Below are 14684 nucleotides of genomic sequence, written 5' to 3'. Positions count from 1 at the left end.
TCATGAAGATAACTAGGTACCTCTATCTCAAGACCTTTTGAAGGCACTGGAAAAAACTATTACAGACACACAGTATATATAAGATCTGGTGGAAATAATATGGTAGAAAAGAGATTGAGGGTTAATCCTTAACTTAGTACAACTATGGCATCCCTGAACCCTTCTTTTTTTAAAAAAAAATATTTTTATTAGTTGCTGAATCTTTATTTACATGCAGTGCTGAGAACTGAACCCAGTGCCTCACACATGCTAGGTAAGCAGTCAACCACTGAGCCACAACCCTGAATCACTATATTTTATAGTGCTCCAGTCGAGAGGCACTGGACTGCTGACATGAGCAGTTACAAAGCAGAAATCTTTTACTTTATTATTGTCTCAATTTAAGCCTTAGAGTCTCCCTATATGTGGTGAGATTTTAGTAACTTTTCTGGGTTCTTGCCCCAATCTTTTTTTTTTAATATTTTTAGTTGTAGATGGACATAATACCTTTATTTAATTTATTTATTTTTATGCGGTGCTGAGGATTGAACCCAGTGCCTCACACATGCTAGGCAAGTGCTCTACCACTGAGTTACAGCCCTAGCCCTCTTGCTCTAATCTTAAGCCAATATCTAGACGACTCACATGTAAAGTAGGGGTAGGGATACAATCTAATCATATAGCTTTCCAAAGGGATTAAATGACTCATATATAAAGCATAATACAACTGTAAATGTTTGGTAAATATTACTTATTATTAGTGAAGCAGGAACTTGTCTGCTTTACCCAATTTTTTTTTCAAACAGCACACAAACCAATGTCTGAAACCTAGTAAATGCTCAACGAACAACCACATGAATAGATATAAGCTTATATCCCTTGCCTAAGATAATAAAAAGGATTTAAGTTAAAGTTAGGTCCATTAAAAGGCCTAAAGGAAAAAATATCTATACTACTAAGTAAGACTAGTAGTAAAAGCTCCCAGTCCTGTTTAAGTCAGACCACCCCTAAATCAAAGGATTAAAAATCTGCCAAGAGAGAAGCTTGTAGGAACATTTCCACTATGGAGTTCCAAATACCCTTATGGTCTGTTATTTTATAAGCAAAAGAAAGATGTTTGAAATCCTGAGATCATTTTTGTGGGTGCAGTATCTTCAATGATGTCCTTTCTTTCCTGCTTAGAGGGCCTTCTTTTAAAATCCCTGTTAAGGAATAAATAATCCTAGGGAAATCATACTTCATTCTTCCTCAATAGCCCTGGGATAAAATCATTATAATTGAAAGGCTAAAAATAAATTAATATATAACATCGCACACACAAATTATACATACAAATAACACACACACACACACAAGAAAGAAACCCAAACCGTCCTCACCTATTTATTTTTCTATATTAATTTTACATTAATTGTGCTGAATTTTACCTACCTTACTTATCCTAGTTTTAAATCACTAGAGCTATAACCTCAGCCTGTATTGTACCATTTCTAACCTCTCAAATAGTTTCAGATTTTAATTATCTGAACATTTGGCAGAATTTAAACAGTGATAAAAATCAATTGCATCTAGTATGAATTTACTTTTGCATGTGAAAATTTTTACTAATGATTCAACTTTTTTTTAAAATTCGCTTTTATTTTCTTGGGGAATTTTTTTGTGGGGGGAATATAATTGTATTCTCTTTTTTTTTAATTGATTTTATTTTTTAAATACACGACGGCAGAATGTACTATAATTCTTATTACTATATAGAGCACAATTTTTCATATCTTTGTATAAAGTATGTTCATGTCAGTTCATGTCTTTATACATGTACTTGGTTTTTTTTTATTTTTATAATACAATTGTTATTACACATATATACCACAAGTTTTCATATCTCTGTTTCTATACAAAATAGGTTGACACCCAATTTATGTCTTCCTACATGTACTTTGGATGATGATATCCATCATATTCCACCATCCCTGCTAATCCCCAGCCTCCTCCCCTATAATTATATTTTCTGTGTAATGTTTCTGCTTCTTATTTCCTTTCTTTGGTTTTACTCTATAATGTCTTACACCTTGGGTACTTAAACATTAATCTTTTAGCTTTAGTTCTTTTCTTTCATTTACTCCATTTAGCCGCATTCCACAAGTTTTAATTGGTAAAACTTTTTATCGTACGTACATCACAATTTTTTTGACCAGTGCATTAATTATTGTTTTATAAAAATTCCAGGCATATGATTTCTTCTGGTTTATTCTTGGTTGATTTCTAACTCTATAATGGCAAGAGAATGTGATTTTTGTACAGTCTTGAAATTTCTGGTTAATTTTTTGATTGTGATGATCAGTTTTCATAAATATTCTGGTTATGCTTGAAAATAATGTGTATTTTTTACCCTTCAAAATTTTATATATAGGGCAAGGGATGTGGCTCAAGAGGTAGCGCGCTCGCCTGGCATGCGTGCGGCCAGGGTTCGATCCTCAGCACCACATACAAACAAAAGATGTTGTGTCCGCTGAGAACTAAAAAAAATAAATAAATATTAAAATTCTCTCTCTCCCTCTCTGTCTCTCACTCTCTTTAAAAAAAAAATTATATATATATAATTTCTTATTTTTGTTGGCAACATATCAATTACCACTAGGATTTTAAATTTTTTCATTTTCTCGAGGAGTTGTCAGTTTTTATGTTGTATATTTTTAAGTCCTGATTTTTAGGTGTATAAATTTTTAAAGATTGTTAGTTTCCTATTCAGTTAAACCTTTTTAAAAATTTTTATTAGTTATTGACATTCAACCTCCAGCAATCTGCTAGATTACTAAATGCTGGGCAACTTAGCGAGACCCTATCTCAAAATAAAATTTAAAAAGGGCTGAGGATAGAGCACTTGCCTAACACATGTGAGGCCCAGGCTTCAATACCCAGTATTGCAAAATAAAACTCAAAATAAATATTGTTAAATTAAATCCAGCAATTAAATTTTAAAAAGAGATAATATATCATGACTGTTTTAGGCTGAACACTAAAATACACAGGTGATTTAAAACTAAATGAGTTCATCACATTGAGATATTAAAGGAGAAAGATTTTCAGTAAATGTAAAAAAAAAATGGTATAGCTAAACATTCCTTCATGATTAAATAAAAAGTCTGCATATTGGAATAGAAGGAAATTTTCCAACCTGATAAAGAGTGTCTACAAAAAACTCAACATAATCAATGATAAAATGTAAAACACATTTCTTTAACAGTGGCTTAGTGGTAGAGTGCTTGCTTAGCATGCATGAGGCACTGGATTGGATCCTCAGAACCACATAAAAATAAAGGTATTGTGTTCACCTAAAATTAAAAAATAATTAAAAATAAATAAATAAATGAATGAAAGCAGCAAAGAACAACAATGATCACTTTAAATATTAGTCTGAACCAGAATAAAACAATAGAAAAATAAATAAAAGAAATAAAACTGTAAAGATAAAAACAAAAATGTTATTTTTTAAAATGTTGACATGACTATTACCTATACAGAGGCCCCAAAACAATCTATTAATCATTAGCATAAAAACAATAATTTTGAGAAGCTGCTAGTTAGTATAAAAGAAGTCAAATGTAATATTTAAACAAATAAAAATTTTACAAAGATATTATTAACAATAACATAAAAATACAAAGTATCTCAGTTGACTCTAACATAAGGTATATAAAATATTTTTGGACAAAACTAAAACATGAACTAGGTACAATGGCATGCACCTGCAATCCCAATGACTTAGAGGCTGAAGGAGGAGGATCACAAGTTCTAATTCAGCCTAGTAAAAGTAATGAAATATTTTCTCAAAATTTAAAAAAGGATGGGGTGTACCTCAGTGGTACAGTATTTGACTGGCATATGTGAGGCCCTAAGTTCAATCCCCAAAATCACAAAATAAATAAAACATGAAAAAAAAATTAAAAAATGGAAAAGTATACTATATTCATGGATTATTAAGACTCAAAATCATAAAGATATCTTTTCTTGGCTGGGTATATAACTCACTGGTAAAACACTTGCCTAATATGAGTAAGGCTCTGGGTTCAATCCCCAGTATGCAAAAAATAGAAGACATCACTCCCTCAAAATTGATTTCTACATTCTATATGATTCCCTCTAAAATTTCAGAAAGATTTTTTGGAGAAATGAACAATGTGATCCTAAAAATTATATGAGATACAAAATTTTTTGGTAGCTGAAATGTTTACACAGAAGTGGGGCATACCTTACTGAACAAGAATTACTGTAAATCTCTAATAAGTAGGAGAACCTAAGAAGATAATACCAGCAGACAGGAACCCAAAGCCCAGAAAGCAATCTATTTATAGATGTAAACATTAATTATAATAGAGTCAATACTAAAGAGCAGTTGGGGGAGGGGCTTTTGACTGTTACCTTGAGGGTGACAAAAAGTTAATTTCCAGTGGATTAAAGAATAATGTGGAAAGCAAAACTATAAAACTTTAAGAATATAATAAATTACCTTATTCATAAGACTTAAAAGAAATTCTGTTCACCAAAAAACACCATTGACAAAGAGACAGAAAAAGTGGAACCCTTATAAACTTCTGGTGGGAATATAAAATGGTTCAGCCACTTTGGAAGACAGTTGGAAGTTCCTCAAACATTTAAATGGATTTACCACATGACCCAGCAATTCCACTCCTGGATATATATCCAAGGGGGAAAACATGTCAATGCAAAAATATGAATATCACATCAGCATTATTCATCATAGTCAAAAAGTGGACAAACCAAATGATTACCAACTAATAAATGAACAAATAAAATATAGCCAAGCAATGGAACTATTATTCAATCATAGAAAGTAATAAAGTGTCCACACAAAATATTTCATGGATGAATCTTGAAAACATGCTAAATAAATGCAGTCAAACACAAAAAGTCACATAAGTTATATTGCTATAGGCCAAAATGTTCAAAATACACAAATCATAGACACAGACAGTTGAGGGGAAGCCAACGGATGAAAATGAGGGAAATGTGGAGTAACTACTAATTGATATGGGGCTTTCTCTTAAAGTAATAAAAATTAACTTGATATCTGGAATTACTGATGATGGCAAATCTTTATAAATACATTACAAGCACTTTGAAAAGGTAAGAATTGTGGAATATGACATATAATCTTAATTTTTAAAAAGTCCTTCCTTAAGCCAGGTGGCATACACCTGTAATCATAGCTACTTGAGAGTGAGGCAGGAGGAACACTTGAGTTCAGGAGTTACGGACCAGTCTAGACAATATATCAAGGCAAAATACTTTCTCATTTAAAAAGCAAATCCTTCCTTAAAAAAACGAAATGACAAACCACAACTTAAATGATATCTATGATGTACACAACTGACAAGTCTTTAAGAAATCTTTTTCCCCCCACACATGCTAGGCAAGTGCTTTATCCCTAAACTACATCCACAACTCTTTTTCTTATGAGATAGCATCTCACTAAGTTGTCGAGACTAGCCTCAAAATTATGATCCTTCTGCCTTGGCCTATCAAGTAGCTGGGATTACAGCATGCAACACTACACCTGGTAGGAAATAAAGATAAGAAAATAACAAAACAACTTAAGAGGATACAAGACCTTAATGATACATCCTGGGAAAATAAGCCACAAACAAGTGGAAATAAGCCCTCACTTCTAATCAAGGAAATGCAAATTAAAACCAAAATGAAAACTACTTCATATCCAAATGAAAAAAATATATACATCAAGTAAAGATAAGGATGGGCATAAACTAATACACATCCATGCTACCAATGGGAATGTAAAATTGTACTCTCATTTAACAAATTTGGCATCATACAGTACACTCAAAGAATATATAATCAGACAGTACAGAAACTAAGAAAACTAATAGCCAAAAAAAGCAAATCACAGACTATATAAGGAATGATTCCTTTTATATATAGTTCTAAAATATGGAAAATTCAACATTACCTTCTTTAGGGGGAAAAACATATTAGTATATATTAAGAAATAAAAACACTTACTTGTTTCTTTTTCAGTTTAAGGATCTGCTGTTCTACTTTCGCAATTTCTCTATCTACACGATCCATACTCTGTATTAACTCTTCTTTTGAAAGTTTGGAAGGTGAAGCATTTTGATCATCTCCACATGGTTGCCCAGAGATTGGAGAAGATGGAGCTTCATGTTTGCCTCCAAATGCTGGATCCTTTAAAGAAATTTGAGACCAGAAATTTATTTCTCACTAACAGCACACTGGCTGAGTCAAGATGGTCTTAACTGAAAAAGTAACTTTTAAAATACAGCAGAGCCATGTGTACTATTTCCCTAACAGCAGTCTCTCACTACCAATTTTCATATCCACACACAAGCAAATATACATACATAAATCCCACAGATGGTTACAGAACTTTTCTAGTTTAGATGAATAGATGAATAGTCTAGTTTAGATGATAGTTTAGATGAACTTTTCTAGTTTAGATGAATCGTTTTGAAGACCCTAAAAGCTATACACAGTGAGGTTGGCCAGGTGGTTGATCAGTCTTCAGTAACAATACTGACACTACTGGGAAATTCTAGGGAAAGAAAAGGAAAGAAAAAGAAATTTCTGAGCCATTTTCTTGCAATGGCTCTTTAAAATAAGAATAAGAAATAGTGTCTCTCCAGGTAAAGCCTGTGTGTCCACCCAACTTAACAACTATGATATGGCCAAGAACTCCTATCAAAAATTTTTCAGGGCCTGGGGGATGTAGCTGAGTGGTACAGTATATGCTCAGCATGTATAAGGCCCTGGGTTCAATCCCCAATATCTCTCTCTCTCTCTCTCTCTCTCTCTCTCTCTCTCTCTCTCTCTCTCTCTCTCTCTCTCTCACACACACACACACACACACACACACACACACACACACACATTTTCAGAATTTCTAAGAATCAAAGCTGAGGCACAGAAGTCAGACCTAGGAACATTTGTTCTTACCATTTCTAGGCCTACCATGGTAAAGCAGACAGACAGCTAAGCCTGTCCATACTATAACACATGTAAACTCTCTTTAGTGAAAAACCATCATCTTACTTTACACACACACACACAAAAAAAAAAAAAAAAAGAAAAGAAAAACTTCATCAATTCCACCAACAAATCTGCAAAAGAATGAAAGCCCTTCCACCCAAAATCTACTATTACAATACACACACACAAAATCACTAACTTCCAATATAAGTTAAAGATATAAGCAAGGTCATAAAACAAATGAATTTTAGTTTGAGGTTTTAGTTTTCTTTAGGCTATGAGAAGCCCAGAATGAGAATGATAAGTGAAACTGTAAAAACCTAACAGGTATTAAATAATGAGCCTGATACAGTGTTGCTGATTTGTAATCCCAGAGGCTTGGGAGGCTGAGGCAGGAGAATCAAGTGTTTGAAGACAGCCTCAGCAACTTAGCAAGGCCCTAAGCAACTTGACAAGACCCTGTCTCTACATATAAAAACGGGCTGGGATGTGGCTCAGTGAGTGGTTAAGTGCCCCTGGGTTCAATTCCCAGTACCAAAAAACAAACAAAACCTAGCTGGTTCTAATTCTAAACCAAGAATGTACAGAAGAGATACCTAAATAATTGTCTCAATCCACTTTGCTTCAGAGACGGCAGCTAAAACATAACATGTATATTGCTAAAAAGCCTAAAAAGGCTAAACCTGACATAGCATATACTTAATAAAAGGGACATCTGGAGAAAAGACGATGGTGGCTACATCCTAAAATCCTAAACAACTCTATAAGGAAGCCTTAATAAAACAAAGAATAATATAGCTCAGAAGCAGAATAGTTGCCTAATATGCACAAGGCCTATTTCAAGAACCTCCAAAAAAAAAAAAAACAAAAAAACGAAAAGTATATGCATATATATGTATACACACATATAAATCTAAAAAAAATTAAATAACAATAAATCAATAATACAGTTAAATTCCTGTATCATTTAGGTTTCATATGCAGTTTATCTCTAGCAGCCTTAAACCCTGTACTTCATGCTTCCTCTGTTACAATATAAATTCTTGAAGTTACTAGTTTTCAAAAGAAAACAGTGTCTTCAAAATAAGAAATCATACCTGGGGAATGACCATCTCCCCATCAACCTTAAAAAACAAAATATAGGCAGAAATATCTTTATAATATCTTTGTAACATTCAAATCTTCACTAATACCATGAAAGGCATAGTAATTCTTCTTTTTTTGGTACTAGATATTTAACCTAGGAGTGCTTTACCCCTAAGCCACATCTCTAGCCCTTTTCATTTTCAGACAGCATTTCAATAAGTTGCTTAGGACATCACTAAATTGCTGAGGCTGGCCTTGAAATTGCAATCCTCCTGTCTCCATTCCTCCTGAGTTGCCCACCAAAGCATAACAATCTTGAATTCACTAAACCAGCTACTCTAGCACTAAATGAAGACTAACTGCATTATTTGTTAATTTTCTTAAGGTCTTCTTTAATTGTGAGATAGCTTGTTCCTGAAAACTTTGAAACATTAATGTACAGAGAAAAATATTTAATGAATCATCCGGACTTCCATGTTATATTAATATTTGTGTTATATAATTATGTATAAATGTAAAACACTATACTTTCATCAGTAGATTTTGAAAATGCTCCACAGGTAATTCTGATGCATGCCCTAAGAATTGGTATTACATATCAATATTTTCCACGACTTCCTTTCTGATTAAATATTTAACAAAAAGATAAAACTCCTGAGTACATCCTTATATGACAGAATCTAGGCACAAAATTACAATCGAAACATTGTCCCCACCTTTATGCAACATCCAGACAGCTATTTTTTAAAAAAAAGAATTAATTTCCTACTCACGTCTTATATCAAAATAAAAGCCAAGAAATAACAAACATAAGAGGCTTATCAGCAAATCACAAAAAAACTTTAAAAAATGACATCTTGGGCTTAGGAAGGATAATAACAAAACATACTATTTAAAAAAAAAACTGATGAAACAAAAACAATCTTCTGATTATCAAAATTATAATAAATGTAAGAGGCAAATAATGAAATGGGGAAAACATCTGAAAACATTAACTAAAAACTCAACATAAAATCAAAAACAACAGAAAAATGAGTCAGGTAAGCAGATCTAGGGGTTCCTTTCAACTTAAGAGGATCTATATAGGTCTCTGACTTTTCCTCAATATTGGTTTCCCAACTATAAAATGGAAATAAGCTTAGGTGCTGTGGGCACACCTATCATACCAGCAGCTCGAGATGAGGCATGAGGACTACAAATTCAAAGCCAGCCTCAGCAACTTCATGAGGCCCTAAGCAACTTAGCAAGACCCTGTCTCTAAAAATAAAAAGGGTCTAGGATGTAACTCAATGGTTGAGCACCCCTGTGTACAATCAATCCCTTTTTTTTGGTACCAAAAAAAAGAAAAAAGGAAATAGGTCTTACTTTGATCCAACATGTTACATTTTAATGAATGAGTGCTTAAGATTCCCTTCTGCTAATATATATATATTTAAATTATATTATGATAAATTATTCAGTCTTGAAAGAACTTTATTTGCTATGTTTAAGGGGTTTTTTCCTTTTAATGCAGTAAAACATTTCTTATAAACCAGAAAAACATGTGCATCACATGGTCAGGTGTGTCTCAAACCTACCAAAAGCTAGCTTACCACAAAGTGTTTTCTACATTCAACTTATTATTTTTGAAAACTTACATAAAAGTTAAATGAATAATAAAATGGACAGTCATTTATCCTTCATCTAGATTTACCAGTTGTATGCTATATTTGCTTTCTCTTTATATATACAAATTGTTCTTGAACTATTTGAAAATAAAGCATAGACATACTATCTTTTAAATTATTTTTCATTGCATAAAATCTCAAAGAAAATTGTGGGTATTTATTCACATGATATTAGGGAAGAAAAGGCAATTAGCCATAAAAGTAAATAGAGGAAAGAGGTTTGATGTGAAAAACATTTTGGGGGGATTACCAGGGATTGAACTCAGGGGCGCTAAAACCACAGAGCCACATACCCAGCCCTATTTTGTATTTTATTTAGAGAGAGGATCTCACCGAGTAGCTTAGCATGTCACTTTTGCTGAGGCTGGCTTTGATTTTGCAATCCTCCTGTCCTAGCTTCCGGAGTTGCTGGGATTATTGGCATGTGCCACCACACCCAGCTCTGTCAAAAACATTTTAAACTTCAGTATGCTATAAAGATAAAAAAAAAAAATTTAGCAGGCACAGTGGCGCATGCCTGTAATCCCAGCAGCTCAGGATGCTGAGACAGGAGGATCACAGGTTCAAAGACAGCCTCAGCAAAAGCAAAGAGCTAAGCAACTCGGTGAGACCCTGTCTCTAAATAAAATACAAAATAGGGCTGGGGATGTGGATCAATGGTTGAGTGCCCCTGAGTTAAATCCCAAATATCAAAAGAAAAAAAAATAGAGCTAGGTGTGATTTGCACACAAGTGTAATCCCAGTGGTTTGGAGTTTGAAGCCAGGAAGATGGAGAGTTTGAAGCCAGCCTCAACAACTCAGCAAGACACTAAGGAACTCAGCAAGACCCTGTCTCTACATAAAATATCAAAAAAAAAAAAAAAAAAAAAAGGCGGGGGGGGGGGGGGGGGGAGGGGCGGGGCGCCTGGGGATGTGACTCAGTGGTTAAGTGCCCTTGCTTAAAAAAAAAAAAAAAAAAAAAGACAAAAGACAGTGGGGAAAGTATTAACAGATGTTAATGAAAATGGTTATATGCCACTGTTAAGCATTTCTTAATTTATTTTAAAACAAGTATTTATTCAATACCTACTTGTTAGGTATTTCCTACTCTACAGATTTAATTAGGAAAACAGACCACTGAAAAAGATAAGCATAACAACAAAGCAAAAGCATAATACAGGGACACATTTCACAAAAGAAGGGTAATAACAAACACAAGAGGAAAAATAATGTGAGCTTAAAAGAACTCTCATAAATTCACTCTATGCATTATTTGAAATGTAACAAAATATAGTTAACACTAAAAGTATTTGTTCCATCTGATTGTATGAATGACTCTAGTTAACCATAATATATTATATACTTGAAAATTGCTAAGAGATTTTAAATGTTCTTACCACATAAAAGGCAACTACAAGAGGTAAAAAATACGTCAATTAGTTTGATCGACTCATTCCAAAATATACATATATATCAAATATCACATAGTGCAGTAAATATATAAAATTTTATTTAAAAATTAACGAAATAAGGGAGTCATTATCTGCAAATAAATTACATCACTTCTTTCCTCTATCATTTCCAAGTTTTCTGTATTTGTAATACTTACACAAATTAGAAGCAAATTTTTTTCTACATTAAAAACTACAGTTAAACTGTACCTAAAATGTGTTTTCTCCTATGTAGTAAGTTAATAAATTGCTACTAAATTATAGGGGCTTATTTAAAATATACTTTAAATTTGACAAAACTGGTAGCCTTGAGTGCCTCAGACCATATTTTATAGTGCAGCAAGTCAGTCCAAATTTCTGAGAATTAGGCAATAGAAATTTTTCTTTATCAGTTCTCAGATTGTTTTCATTTCCTAAAAAGTCAAAAGTACTGACTTTAAAGTCTGGAGAACTAAATCTGTGTTATATGGTTCTATTTAACAAAATTTTTACTTTCCTATTAGCAGTAACCTTTAGGGAGTGACATAACTGGACTGTCTTTTAGGCACTGTGCCTGAATATGGCTAAATAAACATTACAAACCTATAGCTCCACAGGGCAAGAGAACAAATATTTACCTTCTTAGCATCTGCAGAAGACCTCAATCCTTCTGGCAGCGTGTGCACTAAAGGTAAAACCGCAGCACTGACACGCTGAAAATGGGAATCAGAAACCTGCTCCAGACGTGGTCGCTTGGATTCCAGTGAATCATGATCCACTGTGGATGGGCCTGGGTGAAACTGTTCATATCCAGTTCTCCTCTCTTGAGGCCTAATACGTATAACAACAACCAAAAAAAATTCTTGAAAATTTTTAAGTGATACTTCTAACATCCTGGTAAGACTTTTAAATAAATTAAAAATTTGTAAAAATTTGTGTTTATTTTCAAAGTGAACTCCTTCCTGCCTCCTGCTCAACTCAGAATAATATATACCGTACTAGAGTACTATTAAACTTCTAATTCTAATAACAGATTCTTTGGCAGGGAAGGGAAGGATGGTAAAAAAAAAAAAAAATCTAGAAGTAAATGACAAAAGATTTTGATTTGCAAAAGAAATTACAAGTTCTTAAAGGATATCCATAAAATAGTTTTAAACCCTATGCCATAAAAAATGAATTCCAGATCTGAGGATTTTTCAACCAATAATAAAAATAAGCAGAAAAAAAAAAAAAACCACAAAACTCCCAGCTACTGCTACATAGAGAGACAAGTGACTTGAAGTAAGGTGTCATCAAGTCTTAAAGATTGGTCTATTACATGCCAGGCACAATGGCACAGAATTATAATCCCAGCTACTAGGGAGGCTGAGGCAGAAGGATTCAAGGTCCAGGATAGTGTAGGCAAACTAGTGAGGCCCTGTTTTAAAACAAATAAGGGGTAGGGTGGGTGTAGTTCAGTGGGAGAGCACTTGCATCACATGTGGGAGGACTTGAGTTCAATCCCTACTACCACTAAAGAGAAAAGAAAAAAAAAAAAACCAAGTTTTTTCCAATGCTGTTTCTTAGCACATCATCCTGACCCCCAAAACTCTAAATTTCCCCCCAAAAGAACAAAGTGTCTTGAAAGTTAGGATGCATCTGTTATTTGTCTACATGATGTATTACAGAGTCTTGGTTATGGGTATTCATTAACTTGACAATTTTCTAGCAAAGTATTTACAGAGGTAATATTTTACTTTATGGCCAAGCTTTAAATTAACGTCTCAAAAAAACAACATTTCACTGAAAACATAATCATTGGGTTTCATGTTTAGGAGAGATGATAAAATAAATGCTAAGGCCTATAAAATTATACTTTAAAAATTGTGAACCTCATTTAAAACACAAAATTCCATGACCTCTTAAAATGAAGAACCTTGTCACAAAAAACAGTGGAGCAAGAAGCTTTAGGAATAAAACAAGGATGACTGCTTTCACCACTGGACATTCTTGTCAGACCATCAGGCAAGAAAAGAAATAAAAAGTGTCCAAAATTGGAAAAGCATTCCTGTTCACAGAAGACATGATCTCTTACATAGAAAACACTAAAGAAGCCACAAAAATGCTTAAGAGTAAATAAGCAAATGCAATGAAGTTGCAGGACACAAAAATCAACACACAAAATCCCATTGTATTCCACATACTAGCTTTGAACAACCTGAGGATTTTAAAAATAATTCTATTTGCAATAGCACCTGAATGAAATAAGAATAAAATTTGACCAAGGAGGATCAAGACTTAAACACTGAAACTCAGAAAACACAGCTGGAATAAAAGATTAAAAAAAAAAAAAAGTAGGAAATTTAGCTGGGTGCTTGTGGCACACACCTATAATCTCCAGGAGGATCACAAGTTCAAAGCCAGCCTCAGCAAAAGTGAGGTACTAAGCAACTCGGTGAGATCCTGTCTCTAAATTAAAAAAAAAAAAAAAAAAAATAGGTCTGGGGATGTAAATCAGTGGTCAAGTGCCCCTGAGTTCAATCTCTAGTGCCCCCTCCTCCAAAACAGTAAGAAATTTCATGTTCATGTATTGGAAGATGTAACACTGTTGAGATGTTGAGATAATACAAAGTAACTTAACAGAGTCATTCAATGTGATCTACATCAAACTCCCATTGGCATTTTTTTAAAGAAGTAGAAAGACTATCTTAAAATTTATATGGAGGGGCTAGAGTTGTGGCTCGGTAGTAGAGCGCTTGCCTAGCGCGTGTGAGGCACTGGGTTAGATTCTCAGCACCGCATATAAATAAATAAAATAAAGGTCCATTGACAACTAAAAAAATTTAAAAATTTATATGGAATGTCAACATGATCTTGGGAAAAAAAGAACAAAGCTGAAGAGCTTGCACTTCACAATTTCAAAGACAATAGCTACATTAATCAAGAGATTCATCCTCCAATCATTAGCCAGAAGTAATCTATCAAACACATTTTACTCCAGTCAGAATGACAGCTATTAAGAATACAAACAATAATAAATGCTGGAGAAGATGTAGGGGAAAAAATACTTTTCCATTGTTGATGGGTTTGTAAATTAGTATAACCACTCTGGAAATCAATATGGAATTCCCTCAAAACATTAGAAATGAAACCATTACATGAACCACCTATACCTTTCCTCAGTATTTATGATAAAGAATTAAAGTCATCATACTTATTATAAGGAAACAGGCATATGCATGTTTATAATAGCACAATTCACAATAGCCATACTATGGATCCAGATGAAAAGATAAAGAAAATGTGATCCACACACATTCATACAAACAGCAGAGTTTTACTCAGGCATAAAGAAAAATGAAATTAAGTCATCTGCAGGTAAATGGATGGAGCTTGAGAATACTATGTTAAGCAAAATAAACCTAATTCAGAAGGTCAAGGGTCATATGTTTTCCCTCATATGTGAAAACTAAAGAAGAAAAAGGAAAAGAAAGTTGGGGAGGGGGGTCTCATGAAAACTGAAGGGAGATCAGTAGATTAA

At 33.4% G+C, this 14684-nt stretch overlaps 1 protein-coding gene across 29 annotated transcripts in view; it reads right to left on the bottom strand.

Annotated features, from left to right (window-relative positions):
• Positions 1-14684, bottom strand: part of Ncor1 (nuclear receptor corepressor 1) — a 156431-nt gene that overhangs the window by 102659 nt on the left and 39088 nt on the right. For 28 of the 29 annotated variants that reach the window (XM_078042935.1, XM_078042927.1, XM_013365441.4 and 25 more), the window contains 2 exons: positions 11803-11995; positions 6019-6201 (listed from right to left, as the gene is read on the bottom strand). In XM_078042935.1, the coding sequence (XP_077899061.1) occupies positions 6019-6201; positions 11803-11995 (376 nt within the window). The remainder of the gene's footprint in view (positions 1-6018; positions 6202-11802; positions 11996-14684) is intronic. The other variant, XM_013365460.4, reaches the window with a different exon arrangement.

This window comes from Ictidomys tridecemlineatus, chromosome 3 (genome assembly GCF_052094955.1).
Source record: "Ictidomys tridecemlineatus isolate mIctTri1 chromosome 3, mIctTri1.hap1, whole genome shotgun sequence".
NCBI lineage: Eukaryota > Metazoa > Chordata > Mammalia > Rodentia > Sciuridae > Ictidomys > Ictidomys tridecemlineatus.
The sequence above is the reverse complement of the archived record's forward strand: the minus strand, read 5'-3'. Positions and strand labels throughout refer to the sequence as shown.